General features: G+C 40.6%; 1 protein-coding gene across 9 annotated transcripts in view; it reads right to left on the minus strand.

The window, feature by feature from the left end:
- The window catches only part of DENND4A (DENN domain containing 4A), a 131,002-nt gene that overhangs the window by 39,213 nt on the left and 73,714 nt on the right, over positions 1 to 18,075 (minus strand). For all 9 annotated transcript variants that reach the window (XR_011380939.1, XM_008268877.4, XM_051821822.2 and 6 more), the window contains 5 exons: positions 7,360 to 7,493; positions 3,539 to 3,674; positions 2,968 to 3,174; positions 2,748 to 2,876; positions 2,352 to 2,493 (listed from right to left, as the gene is read on the minus strand). Coding sequence is in view for 8 of the 9 variants with exons in the window: in XM_008268877.4 (XP_008267099.2) it covers positions 2,352 to 2,493; positions 2,748 to 2,876; positions 2,968 to 3,174; positions 3,539 to 3,674; positions 7,360 to 7,493 (748 nt within the window). In the remaining variant the exon portion in view is untranslated. The remainder of the gene's footprint in view (positions 1 to 2,351; positions 2,494 to 2,747; positions 2,877 to 2,967; positions 3,175 to 3,538; positions 3,675 to 7,359; positions 7,494 to 18,075) is intronic.

Consider the following 18,075-nt stretch of genomic DNA (forward strand, 5'->3'; position numbering starts at 1 on the left):
TTCCTGCTAATGCACAACCTGGGAGGCACAGTGATGGTTCAAGCAGTTGGGTTGCTGCCACCCACAGAGGAAAGCAGGACTGAGTTTTCTTTTCTTTTCTTTTTTTTTTTTTTTTTTTTAAAGATTTTATTTATTTGAAATACAGAGTTACAAAGAGAGGTAGAGACAGGGAGAGAGGTCTTCAATCCACTGGTTTACTCCCCAGATGGCTGCAATGGCTGGAGCTGCGCCAATCCGAAGCCAGGAGCCAGGAGCTTTTTCCAGGTCTCCCACGTGGGTATAGGGGTCCAAGGACTTAGGCCATCTTCCACTGCCTTCCCAGGTCACAGCAGAGATCTGGATCAGAAAAGGAGCAGCCGGGACTAGACCTGGTGCCCATGTGGGATGCCGGCCCTTCAGGCCAGGGCTCTAACCTGCTGCGCCACAGCGCTGGCCCCTGGACTGAGTTTTCTGCTTCAGCCCCAGCCAAGGATCACTGAAGCCATCTGGGGAGTGAACTAGTAGATGGGAGCTCTCTGTTCTCACTGTGTCACTCTGCCCTTCAAATAAAATAAATAAAAAAATCTGGATAAGGAAGCCAATGTATAAATCTTATATTCCAATAAAATTAATGCCACCTTCATTGCCTCAATACTGTTTTTAAGAATTATTTAAGGGGCTGGTGTTATTATGGTGCAGTGGGGTAGGCCTGTGATGCTAGCATTCCATAAGAGCACCAGTTTGATGGGCTACTCTACTTCCAATCCAATTGCCTGCTAACATTTCTGGGAAAACAGTGGAGGATGGCCCAGGTACTTAGCCCCTGCCACCCATATGGGAAATCTGGATGGAGTTCCTGGCTCCTGGTTTCAGCCTGGCCCAACTCCAACTGCGCTGGCCATTTGGGGGAGTAAATCAACGCATGGAAGTTATCCCTCTCTGTAACTCTGCCTGTAAATTTGAAAACAACTTAAAAAATTATTTTAAATTTTTTGTTTTAAAGTAGTTTAACATTCAAAACAGAGAGGGTTTACTTTAAACAGAGAGAGTTAAACTTTAAACAGAGAGTTTAAAGTAGTTTAACATTCAAAAGTTGCGAAAATAATACAGTGAGTTCCTTGGTATCTTTCACCTAGCTTCTCCCAATGATTATATTTTACATAACCACTGTAAATTGTTATCATCAGTAAGCTGACACTATTATAACACTATTAATTCAGAAACAGAGTTAGAAGTTTCTTTTTTAAAACTCTAACAATTTTTTCATCGTTAGAAAGGATTTATCCTAGGAAAATGATATGGTAAAGAGATATCAGTGTGATATAAAATTAAATACTTGAATAAAGTACTTTATAACCTGTCTTAAATTTTTATTTATATTCAAATAAATAAAATTTAATATAGTTGTTAAATTTGTTATGAAATCATATATCTAACTCATAAAATTGAAAACTGAAAGTTAAATATATTGTTGAAAATTTAAAAAATACAGGCTAGCAAATCTAGTGCTTACAATGTAATAAATGTATACATAAGCACACATAAAACTGAACTATATCTATCATCCGTAGCATACACTTTGATTAAACCCATGTTAAAGGTGCCTGCTCCACAGTGCATGCCCCATGACCACTATCCATGCTGCCATGACTAACAGCATCCAGGTCATTGCCATCTGTTTAAGAACACATTTGATAGCATTTTACTACACAAGGAGAAATAAAAAATGCACACTAGTTTGTTGTCAAGCTAATAATCTACTAAAGTGATAATGAATGTAAAATGTCCACATAATCAGCAAAGTACCATATCAAAGAAATATCTTACGTATTATTAACGAATACCAAAACAAGACCACCAAGAGTTGATAATTTAACAGCTAAAAAAAAAAAGTGAAATCTGTTTGTTTTTTAAATAGGAAAAGAACTCTAACTCAAGTTGAGCACTCCTAATCTGAATATCCAAAACCTCTTTAAATTGCTCCAGAAGTGCAGACATGACATCACAAAATCAAATACCTGATCCCTTAATAGGTCACAGTCAAAACACAGGTGCATTAAAATATTGTATGAAATTACCTTCATAATATGTGTTTAGGTGTTTCTGAAATGTCAATAAAATTCTTGTTTAGATGTGGGCCCCAACCATATACATATTTCAACATTTCAAAGCCCCAGATTTGAAACCCTTCTGGTCCCCAGCATTTCGGGTAACAGATAATCATAATAAAAAAAAAAAGCAATGTAATTTATTTAGTGGCAATAAAAGCAAAGTATTTAATTTAAAATTTCTAAAAATATGAAGTATAACTAAGTCAGTTAATTTTAGAGAAAAAAATAAGATACATACAACCCTTAAAAATCCTTAATTACCTGAGAGAGTTGTTTGTGATAAATGTGCATGTTTCTTTAAAGCTCTTTTGAACTGTGCTACTCCTAAAACAACATTTCTTACTTTTGTCCAAAGAAAATAGCCACTACGACTTCTTGAAGGCCAGGTACTTTCCAAAACAGCCTATGCATTCAACAAAATAAAATAATTAGTAAAATAATTTTTGTAGGTACATACATTGCCTTCAAAATAAGCTAAAGATATTAAAACAGACTGTATCACACAAATAGAAAAAAGACTTGATTTGCATGTAAAATATATTTTAAGTACTCTAAAATAAAATAAATGTCAAATAATCCCTGGTTATTTCTGTCATTAAATTAAGGTTGTATAATGACAAAAATAATGCTATTTCTCCATTAAATCAAAGTAATTACCTTATTATAATAACCATAAGTAATGGCATTGGGGTCAATACCAGCTTTATGCATTTCAAAAAGCACTCGCACTGCAAGCACTGGCTGATCATATTGTCCACAGAGCTGCATAAGAATGCGGTAGCACACCTGAAACACATATTTGAAAGTGTACAGAAACAAAGATATTTATGTATGTAAATCTAAAATAAAACAGTTCATTTTAAAGAGTAACTGTTACCTCATCAGGTGGATCCATCTTCTTTGACTGCATTTTTTTTAGTACATCATATGCTGTTTTCAGAGCTCTGACTTTTGAATGACATACTTTGACATAAGCTGGGAGACAAATAAACCACAGTCCATAACAGTGACGCAGCAGACACCTGGACCACATCTGAGGGATGGAAGAATATCTCTTGGCAATTTTATGGGCTGATTTAATTTCCTAAAAAAAATGCAAGGATCTTATTAATAAATTTATACACTTAAGCATCCTTGTTTAACTGAATGCTAAAAAATTATGTCACACGCTTTTGTAGTGTTTCCAGAAAAATCTGTCAATAACCTATTTTCAAACCTCTTCTTGAATCTATATTATAAAATATGTAAGCTTCTAGGACGAGATAATAAATAAGTTAGATTACTCTAAACTATCTTTTATAAGACATTCAAAATATCTTATTAGTTTCAGAAAGCATAATCTATTAATAGCTGTACATGGGGTGATAAAGTATACTAGAAAGGATAAGTGTAAAATTTATTTTGTTCTAATATTTGATTACATGAAGATGGCAAAATTTTCAAAGCACCTGTTTTGTTCTTCTGAACATGGGAGAAGGGCTACTAGGACTACTTGATTTTGAAGGCAGTTTGCTCTTTTGCGTTTGTAGAAATCCTTCTGGTCTCTCAAATAAATTGTTCCTAAGAACTGGAAATCCACTATAGCTGTTTTAGAAAAGAAAAAAAAATTCAAGTACACATAGATGATCACAATGGTTACAAACTACAAAAAATAAGTATCAGTAACTTATCTTTTTATTTTATTTGGTTTTATTTATTTGAAAGGCACAGAAAGATCTTCCATTAACTGGTTCACTCCTCAAATGCCTACAACAGCTAAGTTTGGGCCAGGCTGAAGCCAGGAGCCTGGAACTCAATCTGGATCTCCCATGTGGGTGGCAGGAACCCAACTACTTGAGCCATCATCACTGCCTCCGAGGTTATGCATTAACAGGAAGCTAGAATTGGAAGTGGAGCCAGGACCCGAATCAGGCGCTCCTACACGGGATGCAAATGTCGCAACTGGCATCTTCACTGCAGCAGCAAACATCTAGCCCACAATCAGTAACTTCTTAGAATTTAATATAAGTTTCTCCATCAGACGATGACAGATAATAAGTATTTACACTAATGCTGCCCTTTTAATATAATATTTAGAAATGTAGTAGCTAATTATAGATTCAAGTATATGGGGGAGAATACACTTAAATTCTGTTGAACTTGTTATCAAATTCCAAAGTAACTCAAGTAAATGACTAAAATTAGTATTTAGGCAAATACATATTGAACATATCAGAAAAAAGACAGTTGGTAAAGGGCCCACCTAGTAAGTTTTCTTTCAAACAGGACACCTATTAATGTCATAGTTTCAGATTACCATATTTGCTGCAGAATCTCCCTCTTAAAAAGATGCAAATAGCAATCAGGGCTAGCTTAGTATCATGAATTGATTAATCAGGATAACTCAGGTTCAGTTTTTTTTTTTTTTTTTTTAAATAGGCAGAGTGGACAGTGAGAAAGAGACAGAGAGAAAGGTCTTCCTTTTGCCCTTGGTTCACCCTCCAATGGCTACCGTGGCTGGCGCGCTGTGGCCGGCGCACCGTGCTGATCCGAAGCCAGGAGCCAGGTGCTTCTCCTGGTCTCCCATGGGGTGCAGGGTCCAAGCACTTGGGCCATCTTCCACTGCCTTCCCGGGCCACAGCAGAGAGCTGTCCTGGAAGAGGGGCAACCGGGACAGCATCCGGCTCCCCGACCGGGACTAGAACCTGGTGTGCCAGCGCCACTAGGCGAAGGATTGGCCTATTGAGCCGCAGTGCCGGCCTCAGTTTCAGTCTTATTGATTAGAAAGGAAATTAGATAAGAGAAAGAAGATAAAAAAAATGACTCTATGAGGAGATAGGCCTAATTAAAGTACTACAGCAAGGTGTGCTGGGCGTATAAGTAGTAACAGTCAGGAAAAAGGCTGAAAAGATCAGAGGCCTCTACACAACAAACTTCATCTATATAATACTCTTAAAGGTATATAAATATTTTTAAGTAAGAAGAAATCATACTTAAAAATCTTACTTAAAACTAAAGTAAAAGTAAATAATGTCTATCACACGTTACTGTAAGCTATTCAGTAAAATAAGAAAATATTAGCAACAACTGAAGATTGAATGGAAAGAAACAACAAAGAAGTTCTGGAAAACCAAGACCCTTAAAAATATTGACTGTATGAGATGGGTGTTCGGTGCAGCTCTTAAGAAGCTGCCTGAGGGGGTTGTGGCATAGTGGGTTAAACTGTTTCCTGCAATGTTGATATCCTATATGGGTGCCAGCACAAGTTCCAGCTGCTCCACTTCCCATCCAGCTCCCTGCGACTGTGCCTGGAAAGCAGCAGAAAACAGTCCAAGTACTTGGGGCACTGCCACCCATGTGGGAGACCAAGATGAAGCTTCAGCCTGGCCCAGCCCCAGCTGCTACAGTTATTTGGGGAGTGAACTTGCAGATGGAAGATCTCTGTCTGTCTCTCTTTTTGTAACTTTGCTTTCAAATAAATAAAATAAAATAAAACTTTTAAAAAGAAGCTGCTGCTGCTTGGGGAGTGGGAGGGAAGCAGCACTGTTGCGTGGTGGGTAAAGCCACCGCCTGCAACACTGGCATTCCATACAGGCGCCGGTTTGTGTCCCAGCTGCTTCATTTCTGATCCAACTCCCTGTTAATGGTCTGGAAAAAAGCACCAGAAAATGGACCAAGTGCCTCCACCTGTAGCGCCAGCAGCTCATATGGGCTCCACTTCTAATCTGGCTACCTGCTAGTACGCCTGGGAAGACAGCAGAAAAAGGCCTAAGTCCTTGGGCTCCTGCCACCCATGCAGGAGAGATCCAGATGAAGCTCCTGGATCCTGGCTTTGGCCTGCCCTGGCCTTGGCCACTGTGACTATTTTGGGAGTGAACCAGCAGACAGAAGATCTTTCTCTCTTGCTTAAAGAAGTTTTTATTTGGGACGCCTGCATTACATATCAGAGTGCCTGGGTTCAAGTCCTGGCTCTGTTTCCAATTCCAGTTTCCTGCTAATGCACACCCTGGGAGGCAGCAGATGGTAACTCAAGTAATTGAGTCCTTGCCAGATTGAGTTCCTGACTCATGGCTTTGGCCTGGCACAGCCCTGGCTATTGTTGGCATTTGGAGAGCAATTCAGTGTATGGAGATCTCTTAACTGCTATACCAAATGCCCACCCCTGACTTGGGAGTTTTTAACAAATGAGAACTCTTTAAGTAATTTTTTTAACTAAAAGACTAAATCTAAAAGTAAAATTTAAATAAAAAACTTGAAATCGAACCACAGGAAGAAAAGCAAAACTGTATTAGTGAAAACTACCAAAGGAAGACTAAGAAGTAGAAAGAAGAGACAAAAAAGAAAGCTTATTTAGAAAGAAAAACAAAAGAAGAGGAGAGAAACTAGGAGAAAGATTATAAATATTTTGATAAAAGACAGAATTTAAAAAGCAACATCAACAATCGATAAAAAGTAAGAACAGGAATCAACTGCAACCAACATTTACAGCACCTATCACACCAGTTCTCATCTGTAAAATGAAGAACTTAATCCAATGAAGATATTCTGAAAAATTCTTTGTCAATAAAAATAACAAACTGTAACTCAATAAATTATCAGCGGGAAGTGTTTCAGAATCTTTAAATAAAAAATTATTGAATAATAAGAAGTCGTTTAAAATCTAAAAAGAAATGTATATAGTATTAGAAACTAAGTAATAAATCTGCTCCTATCATACTCTACTTGACTGTGCTCAGGACTTTGCTTCTTTTCTAGACTTGAAAGCAAGGACAAAATATAATTCAAATCTATATACCAAGCACTTAGAAGTATCTGACTGAAATTTCTATATTAACAATGAGAAATTACAGTATTTCTGAATTTCTATGACTTAAAATAAAAACTCATAGAAGAAATGGTTGTCCCCAAAGTAATAAAAGGGCACAAATATTGACTATATGGGATGAAAAATGGGAGTAAAAATGGGAAAGCCAGCTTTCATGAGAAATCAAAATTCTTTAATAAATGTGCTATATATTTGGGTGGGGGAAACCTAACTGAATTTAATCAATATTTATGAGGATCCTCATGCAGACATAGAGAGCTTCCCTTCTACATTATACATTTATATATTTTTTTCTGTTTATACCTCAAAACTAAATTCAGGATGTGGGATAAGCTTGCCTGCCACCTAAAAATTATGAATCTTTAAAGTTTGAGTTTTTGAAAATACCACACTCCTTAGAAAGCTACATCACAGAAGATGGATCGCTTCTCATTTTCAATCTCAAACATTCTGGTTCTTGAATACCTGTACTGTAAAGGAGGTTCTTCACCATTGGGTAGACAGGGGATCTCAGGTGGTGTTACAAAAACAGTATGTTCACTTTTGAAAGATTCATCCAGTTCTATAAGTCGTACTTCACCACTCTTGTCCATATCTACCTGAAGGAGTTTAAAAAACACACATTATAAAAACCACACTGCTTAGCCAAGTGTTTATCTACGGCACTGATGTGCACACATACTGAAGAGTTATTTAATGAAACAAAAAGTAAGTTCTCTATGCGTCACTATAGAAAGAACTCCAAGATAATTACATGAAAATAACAAGGTAAAAATTATTATGTATAGTGTACTACTATCTTCTGAGCAAAGAAAGTGGAAAATAAGGCCATACACTAACCCACTGTGCCACAACACCAGCCCCTAAAGTGTTTTTATTGGTGTATCCATTATTTTACAGCAAACTGGGAAACATTAGGGCATGTTTAAACATTTTTATTTAAGAACAACAGAAAACATTCACAAAATAAAGATAAAACAAAAATAAAAATAAGGCCACTGTATCACATATATGCTTAATTTTTTAAAGCACTTATGTGTATTATATAGGTACATTTGTGTTCTCTTTTTTCCTCACACACATAGCTCCATTATCAAGAGGTTTGTTTTAAATAATGGTGTTATCAGCAATTTAGCTAATTTTCTTCTTTATATTGTTACTTTCCCATTGAAATTTTAAATAAAAATTTCAACAAGGCACAACATATTGTTTTTAGACCAACTACTTATTACTTCAATTCTGTTGAAGGCTATTTACATTAACCAGTATATTTTATTTATTTATTTATTTATTTTTTGACAGGCAGAGTTAGACAATGAGAGAGACAGAGAGAAAGGTCTTCCTTCCGTTGGTTCACCCCTCAAATGGCTGCTACGGCCGGCGTGCTGCGCCGATCCAAAGCCAGGAGCCAAGTGCTTCCTCTTGGTCTCCCATGTGGGTGCAGGGCCCAAGCACTTGGGCCATCCTCCACTGCTTTCCCGGGCCACAGCAGAGAGCTGGACTGGAAGAGGAGCAACCGGTACTAGAACCTGGGGTGCCGGCGCCGCAGGCAGATGATTAGCCAAGTGCCCATCCTCATTTTTTAAAAATAAGAATAAATTGGGGGCTGGTGCTGTGGCGTAGCAGGTAAAGTCGCTATCTGCAGTGCCGGCATCCCATATGGGCGCCAGTTCAAGTCCCAGCTGTTCCACTTCCAATCCAGCTTTTTGCTATAGCCTGGGAATGCAGTGGAAGATGGCCCAAGTCCTTGGGCCCCTGTACCCACATGGGAGATCCAAAAGAAGCTCCTGGCTCCTGGCTTCGGATCGGTGCAGCTCTGGCTGCTGCAGCCAAATGAGGAGTGAACCAGCAGATGGAAGATCTCTCTCTCACTCTGCTTCTCCTTCTCTCTCCATGCTAACTCTGTCAAATAAGTAAATAAATCTTTTTTTTTTTTTTAAAGAATAAATTGGATGGGACAAGTGTTGGCTGGCAGTTAAGACACTGGTTAGGATGCCCACTATCTGTTGGGAGGTCTGGATTGAGTTACTAGGAACATGTGGACATTTGGGAAGTGAACAATAGACGGGAGCATTCTCTCTCTCTCTCTCTCTCTCTCTCATGTCTCTCTCTCTCATGTCTCTGACCCTCAGGTAAATAATTTTTGGAAAAAAAAAAAAAAAAGGATAGACCGGCGCCGCGGCTCACTAGGCTAATTCTCCACCTGCAGTGGCAGCACCCCAGATTCTAGTCCCAGTCGGGGCACTGGATTCTGTCCCAGTTGTTCCTCTTCCAGTCCAGCTCTCTGCTGTGGCCCAGGAAGGCAGTGGAGGATGGCCCAGGTGCTTGGGCCCTGCACCTGCATGGGAGACCAGGAGAAGCACCTGGCTCCTGGCTTCGGATTGGCACAGTGCACTGGCCGTAGCAGCCATTTGGGGGTGGAGGGTTAACCAACAGAAAAGGAAGACCTTTCTCTCTGTCTCTCTTTCACTGTCTAACTGCCGGTCAAAAAAAAAAAAAAAAAAAAAAAATGAGGATGGGTTGGGGTCGGCACTGTGGCATAGTGGGTAAAGACATAGCCTGCAGTGTTGGCATCCATATGGCTGCCAGCTGAAGTCCCAGCTGCTCCACTTTCAATCCAGCTCTCTACTATGGCCTGAGAAAGCTGTGGGAGATGGCCTAGATCTTTGGGCCCCTGCACCTGGCTTTGTATCGGCGCAGCTCCAGCCTTTGCGGTCAATTAGGAGTGAACAAACGGATAGAAGACCTTCTTTCTTTGCCTTTCCTTCTCTCTCTGGGTAACTCTGACTTCCAAATAAATAAATCTTTAAAAAAATGAGGGTGGGTATTTGGTACAGTGGTTAAGATGCTGCTTGGAACACTTCATCCTATATTGGAGGACGGGATTCAAGTGCCAGCTCTGCTACCTTCTAATATGCATCCTGGGAGGGAGCCGTGATGGCTCAAGGACTTGGGTCCCTGTCATCCATGTGAGTTCCTAGCTCGTGGCTTCAGTCTGGTCCAGGCATATTGGGGAGGGAACCACTGGCTAAATCTCTGTCCCCTCCCCACCACACAAGAAACAAAAGGAAATTAAAAGAAATTTTAAAAATATTTATTTTATTTATTTGAAAGAGTTACGGAGAGAGGTAGAGATCTTTGGGAAGTGAACCAGTAGATGGAAAATTTCCTTTTCCATTCTCTCTCATCCCTCTGCCTTTCAAATAAATAAAATAAATAAATTAGAAAAAAAGGAAATAGCTAACTCTTTTATGATGATCATAAGCCATTCTCCCAGAAAGAACTCCAGTGAGCTGTTTGTGCCTCACTCTTGAAATTGATACTAACCAAAGACACAGAAAAACAATATAATAACCTGAATGAGCAAAATAAATAAATACAAAGAGGTACTCGGAAGAAGCGGAGACAATACAGGGAGAATTCTTGAAAGTAGATGAATGATGGCCGGCACTGCGGCTCAACAGGCTAATCCCCCGCCTAGCGGCGCTGGCACACGGGGTTCTAGTCCCCGTTGGGGCGCCAGATTCTGTCCTGGTTGCTCCTCTTCCAGGCCAGCTCTCTGTTATGGCCTGGGAGTGCAGTGGAGGATGGCCCAAGTGCTTGGGCCCTGCACTCCATGGGAGACCAGGAGAAGCACCTGGCTCCTGCCTTTGGATCAGTGCGCTGCGCTGGCCACAGCGCTCCAGCCATGGCGGCCATTGGAGTGTGAACCAACGGCAAAAGGAAGACCTTTCTCTCTGTCTCTCTCTCACTGTCCACTCTGTCTGTCCAAAAATAAAAAAATAAATAAAAAAAAAGAAAGTAGATGAATGAGTCTACTGCCAGGAAATATTAATAAGATGCTACTAAAGGCCGGCGCCGCGGCTCACTAGGCTAATCCTCCGCCTTGTGGCGCCGGCACACAGGGTTCTAGTCCCGGTCGGGGCACCGGAGTCTGTCCCGGTTGCCCCTCTTCCAGGCCAGCTCTCTGCCCTGCACCCCATGGGAGACCAGGATAAGTACCTGGCTCCTGCCATCAGATCAGCGCGGTGCGCTGGCTGCAGCGCGCGGACCGCGGCGGCCATTGGAGGATGAACCAACGGCAAAGGAAGACCTTTCTCTCTCTCTCTCTCTCTCACTGTCCACTCTGCCTGTCCAAAAAAAAAAAGATGCTACTAAAGAGAAGCATTCAGAGAATAAAGAAAAACTTATGGAAATTACAAATATAATAACAGAAACAAAAATATACAATTAGAGTTTAAGAAGTGAAACAAAATAGGATGAAAAATGATATGAAAATAAAGATCAGGCCAGGAGGTCCAATATCCAAATAACATATATTTCAGGAAAAGAAAACAGAGGAAAGAAATTAAACAAGGAAAACATTCAAGAAAAGGAAATGAATTCACAGATTAAAAGAGCCTATACATATCCAACTCAATGAAGACCAAAAAAATAAAAAATAAAAAATAAAAAAATAAATAAAAAAGGTCCCCATGAGGCATATCTTCTGAAATTTCAAAACATCAGGGATCTTAAAAGCTTCCAGATGGCCGGTGCCATGGCTCACTAGGCTAATCCTCTGCCTGCAGCGCCAGCACACTGGGTTCTAGTCCTGGTTGGGGTGCAGGATTCTATCCTGGTTGCTCCTCTTCCAGTCCAGCTCTCTGCTGTGGCCTGGGAGTACAGTGGAGGATGGCCCAAGAGCTTGGGCCCTGCACCTGCATGGGAGACCAGGAGGAAGCACCTGGCTTCTGGCTTTGGATCGGTGCAAAGCGCTGGCCACAACACACCAGCCGAAGCAGCCACTTGGGGGTGAACCAACGGAGAAGGAAGACCTTTCTCTCTCTCTCTCTCTCACTGTCTAACTCTGCCTGTCTGGAAATTCCTCAGAAACCTGAAGATAACCCTACCGTTCGACCCAGCCATCCCACTCCTTGGGATTTACCCAAAGGAATTTAAATTGGCAAACAAAAAAGCGGTCTGCACCCTAATGTTTATTGCAGCTCAATTCACAATAGCTAAGACCTGGAACCAACCTAAATGCCCATCAACGGTAGACTGGATAAAGAAATTATGGGATATGTACTCTTTAGAATACTATACAGCAGTAAGAAACAACGAAATCCAGTCATTTGCAACACAATGGAGGAATCTGGAACACATCATGCTGAGTGAAATAAGCCAGTCCCAAAGGGACAAATACCATATGTTCTCCCTGATCGGTGACAACTGACTGAACACCAAAAAGGAAACCTGTTGAAGTGAAATGGTGACTTGATCAGCATAGCCCTGACTGTTAATGAACAACTTAATACATTATCCCTCTTAGTAGTTTTTTTGTCTGTTCTACTTAATATGACTGGTTTAATTCTGTAATTAATACACAGTTATTCTTAAGTGTTGAAAATTAACTGAAATGTGATCCCTGTTAAACATAAGAGTGGGAATAAGAGAGGGAAGAGATATATAATTTGGGACATGCTCAAGCTGACTTGCCCCAAATGGTAGAGTTAGAAACATACCAGGGGATTCCAATTCAATCCCATCAAGGTGGCATGTACCAATGCCATCTCACTATTCCAAGTGATCAATTTCAGTTCACAATTGATCATAATGAAAGGACTAAGAGTCAAAGGGAGCACATAAACAAGTCTAGTACCTGCTAACACTAACCGATAGAATAAATAAAGGGGAGAGTGATCCAACATGGGAAGTGAGATACTCAGCAGACTCATAGAATGGCAGATGTCCTAAATAGCACTCTGGCCTCAGAATCAGCCCTAAAGGCATTCGGATCTGGCTGAAAAGCCCATGAGAGTATTTCAGGCATGGAAAGCCAAGACACTCTGCCAAAATATCTCTGTGAGTGAGATCCCAGTGGAAAGAACAGGTCTTCAAAGAAGGAGGTACCTTTCTCTGAAGGGAGGAGAGAACCTCCACTTTGACTATGACCTTGTCTAAACAAGATAAGAATCGGAGAACTCAGAGGGCTTCCATAGCCTTGGAAACTCATGACTGGAGCATAGGGAGATTACTGATGCCATAGACAGGAGTGTCAATTGGTAAAGTCAACAACAGGAGTCACTGTGCACTTACTCCTCATGTAGGATCTCTGTCCTTAATGTGCTGTGCATTGAGATTTAATGCTATAACGAGTACTCAAACAATATATTTCACTTTGTGTTTCTATGGGGGTGCAAACTGTTGAAATCTTTACTTAATGCATACTAAACTGATCTTCTGTAAAAAAAAAAAAAAAAAGAAATTATCAATTCCCAACTTGACTCTCACTGGGATTAAACATGACAATAGGTCTGATCTGATTTCATCATCATTTAAAAAAAATCATCTATTATTTTTCACTTTATGTTTCTGTGTGGGAGCAAACTGTTGAAATCCTTACTTAATGTATACTAAGCTGATCTTCTGTATATTAAGATAATCGAAAATGAATCTTGATGTGAATGGAAGGGGAGAGGGAGTGGGAAAGGGGAGGGTTGCGGGTGGGAGAGACGGTATGGGGGGGAAGCCATTGTAATCCATAAGTCGTACTTTGGAAATTTATATTCATTAAATAAAAGTTAAAAAAAAAAAAAAAGCTTCCAGAGGGGAGGGGCCTGCACTGTGGCTTAGCGGGTAAAGCTGCCACCTGCAGTGCCGGCATCCCATATGGGCGCCGGTTCAAGTCCCAGCTGCTCCACTTCCAATCCAGCTTTCTGCTATGGCCTGGCAAGCCAGTAGAGGATGCCTCAAGTCCTTGGGCTCCTGCACCCTCGTGGGAGACCTGGAAGAAGCTCGTAGCTCCTGGCTTCAGATTGGCACAGCTCTAGCCGTTGCGGCCAACTGGGGAATGAACCAGTGAATGAAAGAATTCTCTCTCTTTGCCTCTCCTTCTCTCTGTGTAACTCTTTCAATAAAACTTTCAAATAAATAAATAAATAAATCTTATTAAAAAAAAGCTTCCAAGAAGAAGAGATTAAACACAAAAGATTAGAAATCAAGATGGCATTAGACTTTTCAACAATAATACTGGAAGACAATGCCTTTATAATTTTAATCCAAACAAATTAGCAACCTAGTAAAAAAAGAGATAAGCAAATTTTCAGACAAGCAGGATATCAAAAAACATACTTCCCATGTACTGTTTTTCACAAGCTATTGGTAGATGTGCTTTTCCATGATAAGGAAATAACTAAGAAATTTACTGAAGCGAGAAATAAGGACACCCAACTTGAGGAAGAGGTCAATATAATTCTGAAAATGATGGTGGAGGAAAATCATATGTAACATACTAGAAAGGAACGAGTTCATATTAGAACAAAAAGATGGGACATGCCAGCAAGAATTTAAAAAAAAAATTAAATAGGGGCTCTGTGGCGCAGTGGGTTAACGTCCTGGCCTGAAGCACCGTCATCCCATATGGGCGCTAGTTTGAGACCCAGATGCTCCTCTTCCAATCCAGCTCTCTGCTATGGCCTAGGAAAGCAGAAGATGGCCCAAGTCCTTGGATCCCTGCACCCACGTGGGAGATTTGGAAGAAGCTCCTGGCTCCTGGCTTTGAATCGGAACAGCTCCAGCCGTTGTGGCCAATTGGGGAGTGAACCAGTGGATGGAAGACCTCTCTCTCTCTCTGCCTCTCCTCTCTCTGTGTAACTCTGACGTTCAAATAAATATATAAATCTTTAAAAATTTTTTTTTTAAAAATCACCCAGTATGTTGGAAAATTTGAGATTTTTCACTTCTGCACAAGAGTTTGGGGATGAATTAACAGCAGACAAAAACATTTAGCAGTTATTAACTTCAAGAGAAAAAATAACATATGAAAGAAAATTTAAATATAATAAATTATGATTGTGGCCAGCATTGTGGTGTTATCGAGTTAATCCACCATCTGCAGCACCAGCATCCCATACAGGTGCTGGTTCAAGTCCCAGCTGTTCCGATTCCAATCCAGCTCTCTGCTAATGTGCCTGGGAAAGCAGCAGAAGATGTCTCAAGTGTTTAGGCCCCTGCATCCACGTGGAAGACCAGAAAGGAGCTCTTGGCTTTAGCCTGGTCTGGCCCTGGCCATTGCAGCCATTTGGGAAGTGATGGAAACAGGTGGAAGATCTCTCTCTTTCTGTCTCTGCCTTTCTCTCTGTAACTGACTTTCAAATAGATAAATAAATCTTAAAAAAAATAAAAGAAATTAAGAAAATAAATTATTATTGTATAGAAGTGATGATAATATTAAGAATGAACAATTATTTGACTTACACTCCTAACTGTCTTGGGAGAATTTTGATGGTAGCCAATAAGACATTAATAGATAATATGCATGATAATAAACAGTAATAAAATATCATTATTTTGAAATCTTAAGGTAAATCAAAAGCAGCTGAAAGAGAAAGTGGTTGCCTCTGGAGAGTAGAAATGATGGGAAGAACAAAACATGGTCTTGTAAAATCATTTATCTTTTTAAACTATGTCATGTTCCACTGTGGTAAAAATGAAAATTAAAAAAATTATTTATTAGAAAGGCAGTTACAGAGATAGAGAATGAGAGACAGAGAGAGAGATCTTCCATCCAATAGGTCACTCCCCAAATGGCTGGAATAACCAGGTTGGGCTAGGCTGAAGCCGGGAAGCAGGAGCTTCTTCTGGGTCCCCCACATGGGTGCAGTAGCCCACATCCTCTGCTGCTTTCCCAGGTGCATTAGCAGGAGCAGGATCAGAAGCAGAGTAGCAGGGACTCAAACCGATGCCCATATGAGATATTGGTGTTACAGGCCATGGCTTTTACCCACTACACCACAATGCCAGTCCTAAAAATTTACCGTTGGTTCACCCTCCAATGGCCGCCATGGCTGGTGCGCTGCGGCCGGTGGACAGCGCTGATCCGAAGCCAGCAGCCAGGTGCTTCTCCTGGTCTCCCATGGCGTGCAGGGCCCAAGCACTTGGGCCATCTTCCACTGCCTTCCCGGGCCACAGCAGAGAGCTGGCCTGGAAGAGGGGCAACCGGGACAGAATCCAGCGCCCCAACCGGGACTAGAACCTCGTGTGCCGGCGCTGCTAGGTGGAGGATTAGCCTATTGAGCCGCAGCGCTGGCCAAAATTTATTCTTAAAATAAAAGTATTAGAAAAGTAAACTTTGAATAAAAACAGAGTAATATTTAGTCATTATTAGAAAACCTAAAAATACTTTTTAAAAGCATCATTGTAAACATGTCATTGGGTTGGGTCTTTGGTCTAGAGATTTATACACACTGTTAGGATGCTGGTGTCCCTCATCAGAATGCCTGGGTTGTTGGTTCCTGACCCCAGCTTTTTTTTTTTTTTGACAGGCAGAGTTAGACAGTGAGAGAGAGAGACAGAGAGAAAGGTCTTCCTTTTCTGTTGGTTCACCCCTCAATGGCCACTGTGGCCGGTGCACTGCGCTGATCTGAATCCAGGAGCCAGGTGCTTCCTCCTGGTCTCCCATGTGGGTGCATGGGCCAAGCACATGAGCCATCCTCCACTGCACTCCCTGGCCACAGCAGAGAGCTGGACTGGAAGATGAGCAACCGGGACAGAATCTGGTGCCCTGACCGGGACTAGAACCTGGTGTGCAGGTGCCGCAGGCAGAGGATTAGCCTATTGAGCCATGGCGTGGGCCTCCAGCTTTCTGCAATGTGGACTCTGGGAGGCTGAGGCAATGGCTCATGTGATTGAGTTCCTGCTGCCACCCAAAAGAAGACCTACACTGAGTTCCCAGCTCTCAGTTTCTCCTGTTGTGGGTATCTGGAGAGTGAAGCAGCTAATGGGGACTCTATCAATTTTGCTATCTCTCTCTGCCTCTCAAATTAAATAAACATGTTAATGATAATTTAAAATCATAGGCATCTCTGTAGGATATGGTGCTCAAGACCAAATAAGATGCTTTATAGTCAGACATTTTTATGTAGAAGAAATGGAATAAATTTAATTAATAAGGATACAATAATGAGATATAAGGAACGGGCCAGAACAAAAAAGGTTAAAACAATCATCCAAGGTCCCTGGGTAGAGGTGTGGAAACCACCGTTTCAATGAACACTGTAAGAGGACTGGTTTTGTCCTTGGGTGCCAGGTGTTCTACTGCCTTCATTTACTTATTTAATAGTTTCTTCCTCTTTTCTGACAGCTTTTCCCTATTTAGGCCTATGTCAAGTTCCCTCTGTCCAGCCATTCGTTCATGTGAAAAAACCCTGGGGTCCAGGACAACTGCTTCAGTCCTCAATAATGGCAAGTCTATTTAAATATTAAAATTTTGCCTTGTAGATTCAACACTTTGGTAAGAGATTTCTCTTTACTTGTATATTAATAAAATCTCATTTTGACATAAAAACTGCCATGCACTAAATCCTACATTTAGGTGTCTTTAGAAAGGCACAGTGATATCTGTAACTATTGACAGAAAAAGAAATCCAACACCCACAGTAGGATAAAATTAAAATAATTTTCATATTCTCTTTATATTTCTCCAGAAGACATTAATATACTCAGAAAAAACTGCAGAGGATGTTTGAAAAACCAAGAAAGAATTTTACCAGACTATTTGTTACACAAAATTGCCCTTACTTAAGTACAATTCTCCAGGAACAGATTGCAAGGATTTAAAATACAATCACATGAAGAGTAAGAACACATGGTTCTTAAATTAGTCATAAGTAAAACTCAAATAACTTTCGTACATTGTTTCTCTCTTCAGCATTAACCACTTCAGCTTTTTCAGTCAATTATTTTCTGTTTGGATATGCTAAAATCAAAACAATAACATATCTAATTTCTGTTCTATCTTAGTCATGGATTGTCTTAGGCAGTTAACACATCTATAATATTTACTTTCCATAGCTAATCTGAGAGATGTTAAGATTTATTCACTTAAAAAAATCAAGCTTGGGTTGATCATTTGGTGCAGTGGTTAAAAACTACCTGGACCCCACACCTCAACTCGGAGAGCCTGGGCTCAAATCCTGGCTCTGCTCCTTATACAGCTTCTTACAAATGTGCACCCTAGAAGGCAGCAGGTCCATGGCTCAAATACTTGGGTTCCTACTTGCCACCCACATGGGAACCTGGACTGAGTTCTAGGCTCCTAGCTTAGGCCTGATCCAGCCCTGGCTGTTGTGGGCTTCTGGGACATGAGGCAGAGCATGGAAGATCTCTGTGTCTCTGACTGTCTCTCTGCCTTTCAAATAA

The sequence above is a fragment of the Oryctolagus cuniculus genome, chromosome 12 (genome assembly GCF_964237555.1).
Source record: "Oryctolagus cuniculus chromosome 12, mOryCun1.1, whole genome shotgun sequence".
Classification (NCBI taxonomy): Eukaryota; Metazoa; Chordata; class Mammalia; order Lagomorpha; family Leporidae; genus Oryctolagus; species Oryctolagus cuniculus.